This window comes from Pristiophorus japonicus, chromosome 1 (assembly GCF_044704955.1).
Source record: "Pristiophorus japonicus isolate sPriJap1 chromosome 1, sPriJap1.hap1, whole genome shotgun sequence".
Classification (NCBI taxonomy): Eukaryota; Metazoa; Chordata; class Chondrichthyes; family Pristiophoridae; genus Pristiophorus; species Pristiophorus japonicus.
The window spans coordinates 277255493-277273033 of NC_091977.1; the positions used below are offsets into that span (position 1 = coordinate 277255493).

The following is a 17541-nucleotide window of genomic DNA, read 5'->3' on the forward strand; positions in this document are numbered from 1 at the left end:
GTGCTACCCACTGAGCCACAGCTGACAATGACACTAACAGATATACGTAATCGGTGATTAGTATATAAAGGAATCGTATGACTATGATGTATACACAACCAGCAGGTTTGATGGGTATAATAGGCTAATTTAGCTCCTGCATACAGTTGACCACATTAACCCTTCCAACCCAATGCCCCCAGTTGTGTCAGAAATCTATTTTTAAACAGCAGTGAAATATGTGGAACAAGACATGCAAATGTCAATTATAATTCTTTGTAATTATTTCATTTTTAAACAGAGAAGAAATGTTGGCTGTAATATCTGGAACAACATTACAGTGTCAGACAAGCCCCATCCCTAAAAAAACACAAAAATTGCTGAGAAAGTGAGAACATGGTCATTTTGGCCATTGGCGGAATTTCTCTTCGTAACGCACTGACATAAAATAAACCAAAATATTAAAATAATTAGAACAGGTGGAAAAAAAACATGACTTGCATCTCTGTAAAGAAAATGTTTTTATTAATAGTGTAGCCATGTTAAATACCATCACCAGAAATGAGTTTGTTTTACATCAGTTGTTGTCACATACAGGCCAGTTGTCCAGTAACCTAACAGCAGTGTCCCCTTTACTTAAAATCTATGTACAAGACAGCTGTTTTTTACTGGAATAGTGCCGTTGACATGACTAAATCATAAACAGAGTTGCAGACATAATGTGAAAAATATTTTTAAAAAAAATTTATATTAACTTTCAAATAAATACTGCATAATGATAAGTATGTACAAATCTTTCATACTTTAACATCCTTCTCGCTAAGATTTCTGAAAGATCATTTTAAACAGGAATAATATGCACAAAATAATTGGATGCAGATAAACTGAGTTGCTGCCACAGAAACAGGACAACATGTCGGAAATAAAGTTTGTATTTTGGAACTTTGTTTTTATTTTTTAAAAAGGGATAGATAAACCTCTGTTATTAATATTGTTGTCGGTCCAGACTTGCGCTTGCTCACAGCAATGTGGAAAAACTGGTGTTAGCAGCCGATGGCCACTGCTAACTCTAATCCCAAGGGGTTAGTGTTATTTTGGTGACACTATAGGAATCTCCTTTTTTTTAAGATGGCTCAACATTCAAGACTTTATCTACAATACTTTAGTCATGAGACAAAAGACCCAAGAATCACTCTCGGCTTAAACAAAATTGTACCACAAATAAAAAATAAAAAAAGGCATTTTTTAATTTTTCCTTTTAGATGGTATTCAAGCATACTCATTGACGATCGTTCATGTGCTCCATCAGCCTTCTTCCTGTTAACGTAAAATTGCGGCAACTCAGCATCTTCACCACCTCCATCTACGCAAATCTCACGTACTAGAGCACTTAAAAAAAAAACTAGCCTTTTTCAATTTGTGAGTGGGTTGGGGGAAGTGTCACAGCATGGTGGTAAACTAACAGAGTGTAGAGTCCAATTTAGAACCCTAAAAACGACAGATAAATAACAAGTGATTTCCGATGGCCAATTTTCAGCTTAATCTAGCAAGTGAACATCAGTCCATGTTAAAAGTCCTCATTAAACTGCACAAGTATATGTGTGAAAATTGAACTTTACAGCAAAACAGCTTGGCTCTTAGTAATCCTGTCTACAGGACATTGGGAATTCAGGCATGCAAAACTGATCATCTGACTGGATGATTTTTACGCCTGGCTGGTAGAGAAGACTAATTCTCAAATAGAATACCATATTACTTGATTTGTCCTCTGTCAATATCATTGCTATATAATTTCAGAGAGAAAAAAAGTCTTATTCCTACAGTATGTACAAGTTAAATCCTGCTAGAAATTATCTTATTACCGAAGTTTCTTTCTGAACAGTGGCCACAAGATTCCTTTATTTGCTGTAGAATTCAATTCAAGATGAGAAAATGTAAATAAGTTCTATGTCATCATGCACTGTACAATTAAAAGGATGCTGCAAAATTTTCATTTTTTTCTGTCAAATGCATGCTGAATTACTGCAGTGTGTGCCCAAGCCATGTTGCAAAAATTCTTTCAACATGCTTGCAAATCATATCATTTCTTTTTTTCTTTTTGTTAAAATGGTATATTTTACCCAAGGAATCAAAATGCAGTAACGGTCTGCAACCCTCTTCTTAACCCGGATGAGGGGCTTGAGTGGCTAGAGACACAGAGGTCGTACTCAGAACATACAATAAACTACCCAGTAAAAGGGACAGAGCAGCATGTGTAATCTGTGAATAATGTCGGACTTGGAAGGTCTGTGCCATTAACTTAACCGTGTTTTTTGTCCACAAGACAACTTTTTTTTTAAACGTCACACTAAAATTACTTTTATTCAGACCAGCCCTTCCTTAATAATCTTCTTTGTCCGCAATAGACAGACTCATGAATGATTTACTCTGAATATGGGAAACACGGTGTCATTGTATCACACTGTTGCATTCACTCCCCCATAAAACCATGCACTGGTGAAACATCTTTAAAAAATAATATAAATTGTTGAAAATGGCTGTTTTTTTTGCAAGTTTCAGCCTCAAGAAAATAATTTTAAATGTTTTTTTTTCCATTTCAGTTCAGCTAAATTTGTGTCCATGCAAAATTTTTTTTTTAAATTTCATACAGTATATCAGCAAAGAAACAATTTTATCAGATCACATAGCCCTCTCCCTTTGGGAATCAGTGTGGCATCTTTCTGGAGCTTCCAAGTCGGTTTTTGAATGTGCAGAACCACATCTTTATGTTTTGCATTTAAAAAAAAGTTAATCTCTTGTCTGTACAGTTTTGCTCAGCTGACTCCTTTCGTTTTGCCCCGTCTGGTGATGTGTGGTCATTACCGGACACTATTTTCAACGCTCCGCACGATGAGACTCCCATGTTGGCTCACAGAACAAGCAACCAGCTGGCCTTCAGGACATCAGCAGCTGTTGCTATAGGAACCAAGCTGGCGGGGTCGGAGAAGCAGGCGACTCAACAGGGATAAAGAACAAAAAAAAGAATGGTTCATTGAAAAATAAGGGCTTCTGTTGTGTGAATTGATAGGTTCTTATTTATTTGTTTTTAAATCCATGGCTTCTGATTGGACAAAAAAAACTATTGTCATTTAATTCCAGCAACCGTATAAGTTCTGCAAAACTGCACTCCTTCCCTAAGGACCTTCTCAGGGCACAATGTGTGCAATCTCCTCTGAGAACACAGGACCGCTTTTAATCCCTAGGAACAGGCTCAGAAGACACAACATCAAGCATGCAGTGTAACCAGGGCTTGCGACCTGCGAGCTGAACACTGGTTGCTATAGCAACACTTTCACAACTGCTATGAACGAGCATAAGAAGGTCCAGATGAACTCTCAAGTGATGATTGGGAAGCTCTTCTTGTCAGTGGGGCCAAGGTTGGATCAACCAATGAGGAGGTGGGAAAGAGTTTGTACCAGCCAATCACCATGTTGGACAGGTCAAGCTCCTCCAATAGGATCTGTGCAACTCCCATGAAGGATTTGTGGTCCATCCGTCCGTAATCGCCCCATACAATTATCTAATGGAGGAAAAAATATCATTGTATTAAATATCTTTGTACAGTACATAAGAACATAGAAATTAGGAGCAGCAGTAGGCCGTATGGCCCTTCGAGCCTGCTCCGCCATGCAAGTTAATTCTTTTTGTCGTTCTTCTCTCTTCCCCTCCCACTTCCAATCCACCACCCTCCCCACTAATTTTCACCTTTCCTGTGTGTGTCATAGGGCTATTCAACCACATGGGGCATCACAGTAAAATCCAATCCTGCCTCCATCTGATATACATATATGTGCACTTTTCACCGTTGGTCCCAGGATAACAATGAGTAATGGGAACTTCTTTTGGTTTAAAGCTAGCAGACTTCTGGGCCTGGATTTTAGCCCCCCACCCCCACTCCAACCCTGACGGGCGGAAGATGTTTGGGGGGGAGCTGTTGGAGGTTTCAAATATCATGATCGAGAAACCCAACCCCATTCCCGCCCCTTTAAATCAGGCCATTGATGAGGCTCCCGCAAAAGGTTGGTAGGGGGCATAATTAACATTCCAGAGTCACTGTCTAATGACATCATTGGAACCCTGACTTAAATTTAACTGGCTGTGAGGGGGAAACCCGAGCTGTCCGGCGGCCGGCAGCTGATCTGAGGCGGGAGCTACTGACTCCCGAAGACAAGTGCTATGTCTGTAATCTCCTCCAGCCCCACAACCCTCCGAGATTTCTGTGGTCGAAAGCTGCACTCCTTCCCTAAGGACCTTCTCAGGGCACAATGTGTGCAATCTCGGGCCCAGAAGTCTGCTAGCTTTAAACCAAAAGAAGTTCCCATTACTCATTGTTATCCTGGGACCAACGGTGAAAAGTGCACATATATGTATATCAGATGGAGGCAGGATTGGATTTTACTGTGATGCCCCATGTGGTTGAATAGCCCTATGACACACACAGGAAATGACACCAAGGCTGCGAACAGTCTGGTTCAGCCTCAGACAGAAGTTGAGGAGAGGGATGGAGAGGCTAGGGAATGGGGTTAGTGGCGGGGACGAAAACAATGGCTTCGGTCTTCCCAATATTCAATTGGAGAAAATTTCTGCTCATCCAGAATTGGATGTCGGACAAGCAGTCTGACAATTTGGAGAATTTGGAGGGGTCGAGACATAGAAACATAGAAAGTAGGTGCAGGAGCAGGCCATTCGGCTCTTCGAGCCTGCACCACCATTCAATATGATCATGGCTGATCATGCAACTTCAGTATCCCACTCCTGCCTTCTCTCCATACCCCTTGATCCCTTTAGCCATAAGGGCCACATCTAACTCCCTTTTGAATATATCTAACGAACTGGCCCCAACAACTTTCTGTGGTAGAGAATTCCACAGGTTCACAATTTTCTGAGTGAAGAAGTTTCTCCTCATCTCGGTCCTAAATGGCTTACCCCTTATCCTTAGACTCTGACCACTGATTCTGGACTTCCCCAACGTTGGGAACATTCTTCCTGCATCTAACCTGTCCAATCCTGTCAGAATTTTATATATTTCTATGAGATTCCCTCTCATTCTTCTAAATTCCAGTGATTATAAGCCTAGTCGATCCAGTCTTTCTTCATATGTCATTCCAGCCATCCCTGGAATCAGTCTGGTGAACCTTCGCTGCACTCCCTCAATAGCAAGAATGTTCTTCCTCAGATTAGGAGACCAAAACTGTACACTATATTCAAGGTGTGGCCTCACCAAGGCCCTGTACAACTGAAGTAAGACTTCCCTGCTCCTATACTCAAATTCTCTCGCTATGAAGGCCAACATGCCATTTGCCTTCTTCACCGCCTGCTGTATCTGCATTCCAAATTTCAAAGACTGATGTACCATGACACCCAGGTCTCGTTGCACCTCCCCTTTTCCCAATCTGTCACCATTCAGATAATATTCTGCCTTCCTGTTTTTGCCACCAAAGTGGATAACCTCACATTTATCTACATTACACTGCATCTGCCATGCATTTGCCCACTCACCTAACCTGCAGCCTCTTAGCATACTCCTCACAGCTCACATTGCCACCCAGCTTAGTGTCATCTGCAAACTTGGAGATATTGCATTCAATTTCTTCGTCTAAATCATTAATGTATATTGTAAATAGCTGGGGTCCCAGCACTGAACCTTGCGGTAGCCTACTTGTCACTGTCTGCCATTCTGAAAAGGACCCGTTTATTCCTACTCTTTACTTCCTGTCTGCCAACCAGTTTTCTATCCACGTCAATACATTACCCCCAATACCATGTGCTTTAATTTTACACACCAATCTCTTGTATGGGACCTTGTCAAAAGCCTTTGGAAAGTCCAATTACACCACATCCACTGGTTCTCCCTTGTCTATTCTACGAGTTACATCCTCAAAAAATTCTTGAAGATTTGTCAAGTATGATTTCCCTTTCATAAATCCATGCTGACTTGGACCGATCCGGTCACTGCTTTCCAAATGCGCTGCTATTACATCTTTAATTATTGATTCCAACATTTTCCCCATTGCCGATGTCAGGCTAACCGGTCTATAATTCCCTATTTTCTCTCTCCCTCCTTTGTTAAAAAGTGGGGTTACATTAGCTACCCTCCAATTCATAGGGAACTGATCCAGAGTCTATAGAATGTTGGAAAATGATCACCAATGATTCCACTATTTCTAGGACCACTTTCTTAATACTCTGGGATGCAGACTATCAGGCCCTGGGGATTTATCGGCCTTCAATCCCATCAATTTTCCTAACACAATTTCCTGACTAATAAGGATTTCCTTCAATTCCTCCTTCTCGCTAGACCCCAGGTCCCCTAATATTTCTGGAAGGTTATTTGTGTCTTCCTTAGTGAATACAGAACCAAAGTATTTGTTCAATTGGTCTGCCATTTCTTTGTTCCTCATTATAAATTCACCTGATTCTGACTGCAAGGGATGGTGGTGAGGTGGAGCTGGGTGTCATCAACGTACATGTGGAAACTGACGGTGTGTTTTTGGATGATGTCGCCAAGGGGCAACATGTAGATGAGAAATAGGAGGGGGCCAAGGATAGATTCTTAGGGGACACTAGAGGTAACAATGCAGGGGCGGGAAGAGAAGCCATTGCAGGTGATTTTCTGAATATGATTAGCTGGATAAGAATGGAACCAGGCGAGTGCAGTCACACCCCGGTGGAGAGAAGTTGGAGAATGATAGAGTGGTTAACCGTGTCAAAGGCTGCAGACAAGTCAAGAAGGACGAGGAGGGATAGTTTGCTTTTGTCACAGTCATAAAGGATATCATTTGTGACTTTGATGAGATCCGTTTCGGTACTGTGGCAAGTGCGGAAACCGGATTGGAGGGATTCAAACATGGAATTGCAGAAAAGATGGACATGGATTTGGGAGGCGAAAACACGTTCAAGGATTTTGGAGCGGAATGGGAGTTTGGAGATGGAGCATTAGTTTGCAAGGATGGAGGGGTCAATGGTTGGTTTGAGGGAGAGAGGCACAGTATCTGAGGAGAGAGAACCATTAATAATGTCAGCTAACATGGATGCCAGAAAAGGAAGTTGGGTGGTTAGTAGTTTGGTGGGAATAGGGTCGAGGGAGCAGGAAGTGGGTCTCATGGACAGGATGAGCTCGGAAATGTAATGAGGGGAGATCGAGAGAAACTGGTGAAAGATGTGAGGTCAGGGCTAGGGCAGGGGGTAACCTCAGGGGAAATTTCGCCGGGTGGGCTAGGGGAAGGAAGGGAAGAGGCAGAGGCAGCCAAATGGGTTGATGATGTGATGTTCATGGCTGATCAGGTCTTGGCCTCAACTCCACTTCCCTGCCCGCTCCCCATAACCCTCGACTCCCCTACCATTCAAAAATCTGTCTATCTCCACCTTAAATATATTCAGCCACCACAGCTCGCTGGGGTAATGAATTGCAAAGATACACGACCCTCTGAGAGAAGAAATTCCCCTCATCTCCATCTTAAATATGCGACCCCCTTATTCTGAAACAATGCACCCTGGTTCTAGATTCCCCCACGAGAGGAAACATCCTCTCTGCATCCCTCAGAAGCTATACGTTTCAATAAGATCACCTCTCATTCTTCTAAACTCCACTGAGTATAGGCCCAACCTGCTCAACCTTTCTTCATAAGACAACCCCTTCATCTTAGGAATCAACCTCATGGATCTTCTCTGAACTGCCTCCAATGCAAGTATATCCCTCCTTAAATAAGGAGACCAAAACTGTATGCAGTACTCCAGGTGTGGTCTCACCAACGCCCTGTACAGTTGTAGCAGGACTTCCTTACTTTTATACTCCATCCCCCGTGCAATAAAGGCCAACATTCCATTTGCCTTCCTAATTACTTGCTGTACCTGCATACTAACTTTTTGTGTTTCATGTACGAGGATTCCCAGATCCCTCTGTACTGCAGCACTTTGTAATCTCCCCGCATTTAAATAATAATTTGCTTTTTTAATTTTTCTAAAGGGAGGCTGAGAGGGGGAGGGGGATGGGAGAAATCTAAGTATTAAAGGAAAAATTAACTAAAAATGAGGGTTGAAAATACATCATAAATGCATTCTTCCTTTTGCTTCTGGGTAAATTTAAGATACAAGGAACCGAAGCAATATTGCTTGTATCGTGTGTTACTATGACACCGGTCAGGAAGTAAATCGCAGCATCTGTACAATAAATTGCACCAAATGCAGCTTTTCTTTAATCAATAAACTGCCTAGTGATTATTGTGCCTGTCTACAATCACTACACTCTTACCTGCAATTGCTTGAGTGTTCGCTGCAGCCTCCGGGTAGTGGTTTGCCCGACGGTGCTGACCCCCCACCCCCTTCCAGCCCTTGAGTAAGGGAGTGGATTTGCAGAATTAAAACTCCTTGTGTGGGATTTTCGGCCCATTGTTGTCTGTTTTGGCCCCGGAGGGGGAGCAATGGTGGCGGGAAGCTCTTCTGGGCCGGTGGCCAGTTTCCAGTGCCCCGCCGGGATTTTCGGGGCCAGTTTCGGTGGGGCGCGGAGCATCACTGCCCAGAGGAGGCGAGCCGATGTGCAGTGCCCCTGGTTTTGACACCGGCTCGCTTTTTGGCTCCCGCCCGATCCGTAGCGCTCCATGGAGCGCCGTGCTGGGACCGCCCAAGTAATGCCAACCTCAGGTAAGTGCGATTTATGTTGTGCTGGCATGATTCATTATTGAGAATGTTTTTGGTGTTTTTTCTTCAGGTTTCTTAGTCCCCCAGGCCTCTCTCAGAGCGCTCCCAGGCTGGCTGTTTAGCTCGGGATTTCCGGTTGCTCAGCTGGACTAGTGCCCTAAAAGTGTGCAACGCCTCCCTTAGTGCTCCACCCCACACTTAGGGCCCAGCTGATGGATTTTGTGACTGAGGCGCAAACTGTTCCTGGGCACAAACTTTACCGCCCCACCACCATTACCATCCCGAAATGAGCAGAACTGAAAATCCAGTCCTTTGGGTGTCCAGGCTGCCTGCCAGGCTCGGAGCAGACTGGCAGGGGCCTCAGCTACCCTATGGGCACAACACTAATGGGGGCTCACCTCGATACATTGGTTGGAACTTTAGTTTACAGCAAAACAAAGCAATTGTATAAAAAGTGGTTACCTGAAGAACCTTTCCCTGGGGGCTATCTTCAAATGGCAGCTGTTGCTGGTACAGAGGGTCCAGTGTTTTTCGTGCCACTTTTGTTTTCTTTTTGGCTATGCAGATACCATTTTCCAATAGATAAACTTTAACATACGGTGCTGAAGAAATAAGGGAATCGCACTGTTAACATGTGGTGATGTGTGAACTAAGTAACACTGTGCTGGATACTACAGTTACATCGTGTTATTATAGGATAACAGATAGGACACAGCATATTACAAGACAGCAGTACACGAGGTAGTTCAGCCGATACTATAAATAGCAAAACCAAAGCTGGAGTGATTTATTAATGTCACATGCCTTGACACATATTCATAGCTACAATATTATTTCTAATCTGATGCAACTTTTTGTGGGTATAGCATACTGCACATCTTCCATGTATATCTGTAAAACAATTATATAACTTTCATACAATGTGCATTTAGGTATTGGAACCATTTCCAGTAAAAATTGATGACAAATCACTCATTTTGAACTCTGTTTTCATTAAAAAAATTATATCATGAGTCCATGTTTTGCTTTTGGATCCATTTCTCAATGTAAAATGGTGTACAATGTACAGAAAATTGTAGGTTTAGAAACTTCCCCTCCCTAATGAAGATCCTGCCTGATGTTGGGATACTGTTAAGAACATAAGAACTAAGAATTAGGAACAGGAGTAGGTCTTACGGCCCCTCAAGCTTGCTCCACTATAAATGAGATCAGGGCAGATCATCGACCTCAACTCCACTTTCCTGCTCGATCCCCATATCCCTTGATTCCCCTCGAGTGGAAAAAAATCTATCGATCTCAGCCTTGAATACACTCAACAATTCAGCATCCACAGCATTTTGGGGTAGAGAATGTCAAAGATTCACTATCCTCAGAGTGAAGCAATTCCTCATCATCTCAGTTTTAAAAGGCTGACCCCTTATCCTGAAACTATGTCCCCTAGTTTGAGACCCTCCAGCCAGAGGAAACAACCTCTCAGTATCTATCCTGTCAATCTCCCTCAGAATATTATATGTTTCAGTGAGTTCTATTTAATGCCAGCTGTCCTCCATTAGATGGCCATTCTTTAGCTTAGACAGTGAGGATTGACAGACTGCTCGATTGTGATGGGGAGTATTCTGGCCAAGTCTGGTCCTCTCCCCACCTGACATCTACACAGGGACACTTTGCAGCAAAGGTCAGAGGATAGCGATTAGGGGATGGAATCCGTTCTTTTGCAGGATTTCTGGAGAGTTTTCCGCCAAAGTTACGGTGGTCAAGCAGGAGAAACCCTGTGAAAATTTAACTCAGGAGTGGGAACACCAGCTGATTTTATCTCTGCCTTGCTCAGAGGTCGTTGAGGCTTACTATAACATTCAAAAGTCTACTTCAGTGCAGAGAAGCTAATTCAACACGGACCAAAGATCATACCCGAGACCTCCTGGTCTACATGGATCAGTAAGGACTGAGCATTGGGGCAAGACTCTTGTGGGGTAGACATTGTCCCCCTCTTTAAGGGCCTTTACCGCCTCTAAGAAGCAGTAATGGGGCGGTAAGGCCTTTCTGACCGGGGGCAGGCGGCGGAGCTGACCCATCTGCAATTGCCCCCAGGCCGAGCACGGCGGGAACGGGTTTCCACTGCACCGTGTTTCCGCCTGCCTGGCGTGCTGACCCCTTACCGCCCCATGGGGGAATTTGCCCCATGGGAAGCCGCCAGTGGCTGGGCGGTGCGGCTGCCCTTAAAGGGGATGGTGCACTGCCGGGGCCGCCATTTTGTTTTAATTGTTGGCCGACAATGGCAGCTACTGGTTTTGCCGGGCCACCAATCGGCAGCCTGGCACACCCTCTCTTGGGTGCTGGGCCACTGACCCAGCCAAAACCCTCCCTGGTGGTCCAGTGGGCTCCCCGTAGGCCTCGTGGCATCCCTCCTCTTTAAGAGGGAGGGACGTTGCGACACGTCAGCGTGACACAGCACGTCCATGTCGCAAAGACATCATCACCGCCATGCTGATGGACACCGCCCTGATCCCGCCTCCAACAGAGCCCCAAAGCGCTGGGAGGCAGTGTCAGAGTTAAAGAGACAAATTTTCTGGCTCTTCCCTGACTCCCGCTGGGCGGTGATAATTCAAATTATCCGTCCCAAATGGGGCAGAGGGCAATTTCTAGCCCCTTGCTCTCTTAAGCCCAATATAGTATCACAGTTTCAGTGTTACATGATTAAATGATGCACATTTCCCTGGCAGGCTTTCATTTCACAGCACGGAGATGTATTTGTTCCATTAAAGTCACTTGTGTAAAGGTTTCTTTTAAATAAATAAATAAATAAATACATAAATTGGCAGCGAAATAAAAACACAAACAAAATGACCCTGCTGCAGATTTCCTGACTGAGATACAATTATTCTTGACATGTGGATGTTGCTGTCAGAATGACTCTGGATATTTATGGGATGTGAATGTGAATGAATCATACATCATGTGGAGCTGTGGACATAGCAGCACAAGTTCAGCCGCGTGCCAGCCCCAGTTTGAGTCCATTGCTCAAAGCACCAGCGATGCGGTTTCCTGACAGGAGTAATACTGCTAGCCCCTGCTCCCTGTAAGGCTGGTCTACCAGCATTTTAATGAAGGCCATTTCTCTTTGTATCTTGGATTACTGGGCAGAGAGAATGACTGGGGGATACTGCTGACCGAGCACATGGATTTGAACTTTGTTACTTCCAGATGGATGCCGAATCAGCTGGGAATCTACTCCTGGGTCTACACCCATGCCACCAAGAGGTGTGTGAAAGCTGACCAGGTTCCTGGTCATCTGGTTTTCACACCCTGCTCTCTCTCCTCCTCCACACTGAGGAAGCACCTATCCTTTTCTTGGCCTAAAATGGGAAACTAATCAGTGAGAATGTGTGGGTGCAAGCCTGTGGTTTAGCATTCTGATCCACAATGCCACTGCTAGTTTTAACCCATAGTTTCAAATGTCAAACTGGAAAGAAGGCCACCATTGTTAGGCTGTGAGACAGTACAGCTGGTGTCACTCGGATGGCTTATTGGAACCCATCAGACACGTGAAACTATAATATTACTTTGAGCAAAAATATTGATCACCTAGATGTAATATTCTTGCAATAAAACAGTTTGGAGGGAAATATTGCGTAGCGCCTCGTTTGGGGGCGGTAATAGCCGCGAGGCGGGAGTTCCTGCGTCAGGCTTGGATGTCCCGTTCCTCTCACAATATTGGGGTTACCGCCCCCGACAGCAAGTGGAGTGCAAAATAACACGCTCCACTTGCTCAGTGGGGCGCGAGCGGGGCATAAGCAAAAGAGGGGCGCAGCGCTACCCGCGTAGTGTGCCGCATAGAAAGGGCCCCTTCCTACATTAAAGGGAATGGCCAAGCTGCCGATTCTGTGGGTCCTTACCTGGATCACCAGGGAGTGCGGTGCCGTGGCATCAGCCTGGCACTCAAGCAGAATGCTGGGCTGCAAGGTCGCGGCATGGACCCCGCGTTCCCCACTGCAATAGGCCACGACCGGTAAGTCGGATAATTTATTTATCCCACGCCACCTCCCCGTTAACTAGCGCCCCACGAATGGACTGTTGCCCGGTACGCGCCCCCTGAAGCTGTCACTGTCATCGCCTGCTGCAGCTTCAGAGAGCACTCCCGAATGCTTTCCCTGGGGTGAAAACAGGGCACTGCGCACGGTGATGACGTCGTCAATGCCGGCGCGGTGGAGCAAGGTGCTACCGGTTACCGCTGCCGCGAAACACCTGCGGAATTTAGCGAGAGTCATTAGCGGTGCCGAGCCTGGGAGGCACTAATGCCCCAAATTTCTCCCCCTATATTTCTTCATATTTAAGGAAAAAAATATATTTATGTGAAGGAATGAAAACAACATGGAAACTACCATAAAGAAACTGTTTCCAGCTGATTGTGTTAGGAAGGAAGAAGTAAAGAAATTGTCTCTTGAAAAGTCGTGTCAAATTCTGACTTTATTCACAATTTGCCTCACGTCTTTACATGTGCATAAAAAATAAGAAACGTGTTTGATTACCAGGTAAAGCTTTGGAGCCAGGTTTTCCCACCAGGCCTCGGGCTCGGATGACCTCTACTTCTAATTGCCCTTTCTTGTCCATCATGCCGATTTGGATGTCACCTAAAGGTAAAGAAGATCAAATACATTAACTCAGTGCACACTCTAAGATTGTAAAAGGCAGTTCATATCTTAAACAGTCCCATTTTCAGGACTGACCTGAGCTTGCAACACTCTGCTCCTGGCACAGAGTCCTGCTGGACAGAAGTGCTGATTCAAGAATCGGCGCGGAGGTCAACGTGCCCTATAATTGCAGTGATCCCCATTTTTTGATCGTCGACCACAGAAGGAGACCATTCAGCCCATCGTGCCTGTGCCGGATAGTTATCTCTATCCCTATTATGGCTCACCAGCGGGATTAACAATATTCTTTTTATAATTCTAAAGCAAATAAAAAAGCAGCCAGCAAAGTGTTAGCCTTTTGCTTTGCTCGCTTCTTCTCGCTCACCCTTGTTCTGTGATCAATGGGTAAGCCATTGGGACTGAGATGAGGAGAAACTTCTTCACTCAGAGAGTTGTTAACCTGTGGAATTCCCTGCCGCAGAGAGTTGTCGATACCAGTTCATTGGATATATTCAAGAGGGAGTTAGATATGGCTCTCACGGCTAAAGGGATCAAGGGGTATGGAGAGAAAGCAGGAAAGGGGTACTGAGGTGAATGATCAGCCATGATCTTATTGAATGGCTCAAAGGGCCAAATGGCCTACTCCTGCACCTATTTTCTATGTTTCTAAGTTTTTACATAAGAACATAAGAAATAGGAGCAGGAGTAGGCCATTTGGCCCCTTGAGCCTGCTCCGCCATTTAATAAGATCATGGCTGAGCTGATCCTGGCCTCAACTCCACTTCCCTGCCCACAACCCATAACCCTTGACATCCTTAACATTCAAAAATCTGTCTATCTCAGTCTTACATATATTCAATGACCCAGCCTCCACAGCTGTCTGGGGTAGAGAAATCCAAAGATCTACGACACTCAGAGAGAAAAAATTCCTCCTCATCTCTGTTCTAAATGGGCGACCCTTTATTCTGAAACTATGCCCCCTAGTTCTAGATTCCCCCATGAGAGGAAACATCCTCTCTGCATCTACCCTGTCAAGGCCCCCTCAGAATCTTATACGTTTCAATAAGATCACTTCTCATTCTTCTAAACTCCAATGAGTATAAGCCCAACCTGCTCAAACTTTCTTCATAAGTCAACTCCTTCATCTCAGGAATCAACCTCATGAACCTTCTCTGAACTGCCGCCAATGCCTTAAGTAGGTTCACAAACATGCTCCCAGGGCGAGTGCAGCATTTGAACCCACTGCATCTGACTCGTCGAACATGGGGAGAAAGCCACAATCCTCCCAACTCAGGTGAGCTGCCAGGGAGAGGTATCGAATGGTTTCTTTGCTGGGAGTGTGAGATGGTCAAATGGGAAATTGTCCCCAGATAACTCTAACACACGCAGTAGTCAGTTAACTAACAGCATTGGAAAAGGCTGGATGCAGGTCGCTTGTTATCCTCAGTCAAAAAATTGTGACAGGCACAGGGACAACTCGGCAAAGGGAAGGGGAGAAATATACAGAATAATGGCCCTTCCACCTCCACTGCCACATGACCTGATGATAAGGCCTCCCTCCTTTCCTTTTCTATCATTGCAGCCACCACCAGTCACACCACTGCACTGTACACTTACAAAGAGGTAGAAATTCCTCTATGTTGTACATGAAGCGTGAGAGGGTCGTGATCGGGGCCCAGGGGAGGCGTGAGTTCAGACCAGGGGCCCAGGGGCAGCACGGGCCAGCCCACACTGCGATATGTGTGTGCACTAGGTCCATGCAGCAGAGCAGGTCTCCAGTCGTCTTGGATAATCCTTGCCACTGGACCAAGACCTAGCTCTGGGATGCCCGTGTGGTAGTTGGTAGCAGTGGCCACCACACATTAAAAAAATCCACACACAGGCATCTTCCACCCTTGAGGATGTAGTTCGGGTCCTTCATTGAAACATCTGTGAACTCATCCTTTTCTGGTGTGGAAGCGTCATCCTCGTTTCGAAGGACCACCTATGACATGAGGCGTGAGCACATTTAAAACAAGAAAACTTTGTTCAGATAGCAGACATAGGAATTTTACTTGAATGTGTTAACCAATTTGTTTAAAATAGTCCACGGGGGAATAGCTGCCTCTCCACAGTCTATTTTAAGGTACCTTCTGAAATTTAGACCACGGGCATGCCGAATGCCAAATCAATGGATCACATACATTAACCTATGGTAACTTCCCTCATCCTGCTGTGCCGTGATCTACATTTGTCAAAATTACAGACACTTAGAAGGGAGCATTGTATTTTTGAAGCCACTTTGTTCTGGACCCTCAGTAAACACATCAGTACAGGGTTCCTAAAAGCACAGCGTGGGCGCTTCTCGCCTTCGCCACTTGGAAGGATTCCAATTAACAATGTTTGAAGTGAACAATGTTTGGAGTTGGAAGAATCACAAAATCGCAGTGACGCAGACTCTCCACAAATTACCAGCACCCTGCTGCCGTTTTCAACACGGGCCCCAATCAGGGGTGCGCCAGGATCCAGAGGGAAATGGCATTCTCGCCTATCGAGATGGCACAAGGTGCATCTCAGGAGAAGTAATAAAAATACCAAAAATCACACAAATGATAAAATTGTAATGGGTAATATGAGTAACAAACCGATGAACGGGTTGATATGAACTTCCCCAGGCTGCTGTTACTGCTTTCATTAAAGTAGAAGGGAAAGGAATCTGAGACAAGCTCATACGTGGGTCTGTTACTGATATTGCACATCAACGTCTGATAGCTGAAGTAGTGTTTGTGCTTTATAATAGGTTTAAAATCCAAGCTTTGTGCCTCAATTTGCTCTCTTAAGCCTCTCAATTTAAATGATTTGTTTATTTGCAAGGTTAGCACGGGTTAATTGGCAAATTAGATTTCAACCTGACATTACGATGTGTTGAAACACAAATTTATATTTCTCTCCATCTGTGCTGTTTGCATTAGAATACTGGCTTAAAATAATATATAACATGCATATCAAAGCCACATGTGTTTTATGCATTTTAAAGCTGCCATGGGAGATTGTTTTACTTTTGAAATTGAAAAACAGGAACATATCTCCAACTGTCCATCCAGCTTTGTTATTTTTTTCAAAATCTCTTTGTCTCTCTCCACCTCATGCCATTCCCATTTTCTTGATGGGCCAAAGGTCAGTCAAAATTTTCAGACTTGAAGGGGGCGATTTTATTGTGGGGCAGAATCAGTCAGTACGGGACCCAGGCAGAGCAACAGACCTGTCAGCCCTCCCCAGAGGCAGGCAGGGTGGTTAATTCTGGTTTGACATACTCCTGGAGATTTGATCCTATGACATTTGATCACATGGCATTCGATCACGTGACACTGCTCATGTCATACTTAATCATGTGACATTTGATCATCTGACATTTGTCCACTATTTGTAAATGTTATTGCATTTACTTTAGTTGAGTGTTTTAGTATCATCAAGCTCTGAATAAAATATTTAACTTTTTGTTTTACAGTAGAATGAATAACAGCAATTTTAAATCAAAGAACACAAAAAAAAGAAAGATTTAAGGATAAGTAATGTTTAAATACAAACTACTTCTCTGATATAGGAAACACAGGAGTAAATATCACTGATTCAACAAAAACATCATCGGTATAAGTAATTTCTAAATTAAAGTTTTTGTACACCTTTATGATGCTTTACACAGCAACTTATAAACAAAATAAATTAAACCCAGCACCAAACATAATTCAATTCACTGACTCCCCCACCCCACCACTGAAGCCCAGCTTCAGGGAGGTGAGGTTCAGTCCTCAGGGACATACTTCAAAGCTGCCCGACTCCCTGAACAAAACACATTATACAACAGCGCACATCACAGGCCAACATGAACTCCCCCTCACTCCAGGTTGTGTTTCTCCCTCTCCATGCCCTCCCCGCCCCAGACCAGTTTGTGTTTATCTCTCTACCCCAGTTAGTATTTATCTCTCTCCAACTCCGGCCTCCCAGTTTGTGTCTCTCTCTCTCTCTCTCTCTCTCTCCCCCAGTTTGTGTTTTTCTCTTTCTCCCCCAGTTTGTGTTTTTCTCTTCCTCCCCCAGTTTGTGTGTTTCTCTCTCTCTCCCCCCAGTTTGTTTTTCTCTCTCTATCTCCCTCGCCCCCAGTTTGTGTTTTTATCTCTTTCCCCCAGTTTGTGTTGCTCTCTCTCTCCCCCCGCCCCCAGTTTGTGTGTGTGTCTCTCTCTCCCCAGTTTGTCTTTCTCTCTCTCTCCCCCCCAGTTTGTGT

The 17541-nt window shown here is 44.5% G+C and overlaps 1 protein-coding gene across 1 annotated transcript in view; it reads right to left on the bottom strand.

Moving 5' to 3' along the window:
• Positions 1 to 519: 519 nt before the first annotated feature.
• rims2a (regulating synaptic membrane exocytosis 2a) overlaps positions 520 to 17541 on the bottom strand; it is a 1685585-nt gene continuing 1668563 nt past the window's right edge. Inside the window, exons 34-36 of the mRNA XM_070888461.1 lie at positions 13182 to 13283; positions 9118 to 9257; positions 520 to 3538 (exon numbers count right to left, since the gene is read on the bottom strand). Coding sequence (XP_070744562.1) covers positions 3320 to 3538; positions 9118 to 9257; positions 13182 to 13283 — 461 coding nt within the window. The 3' untranslated portion in view covers positions 520 to 3319. The remainder of the gene's footprint in view (positions 3539 to 9117; positions 9258 to 13181; positions 13284 to 17541) is intronic.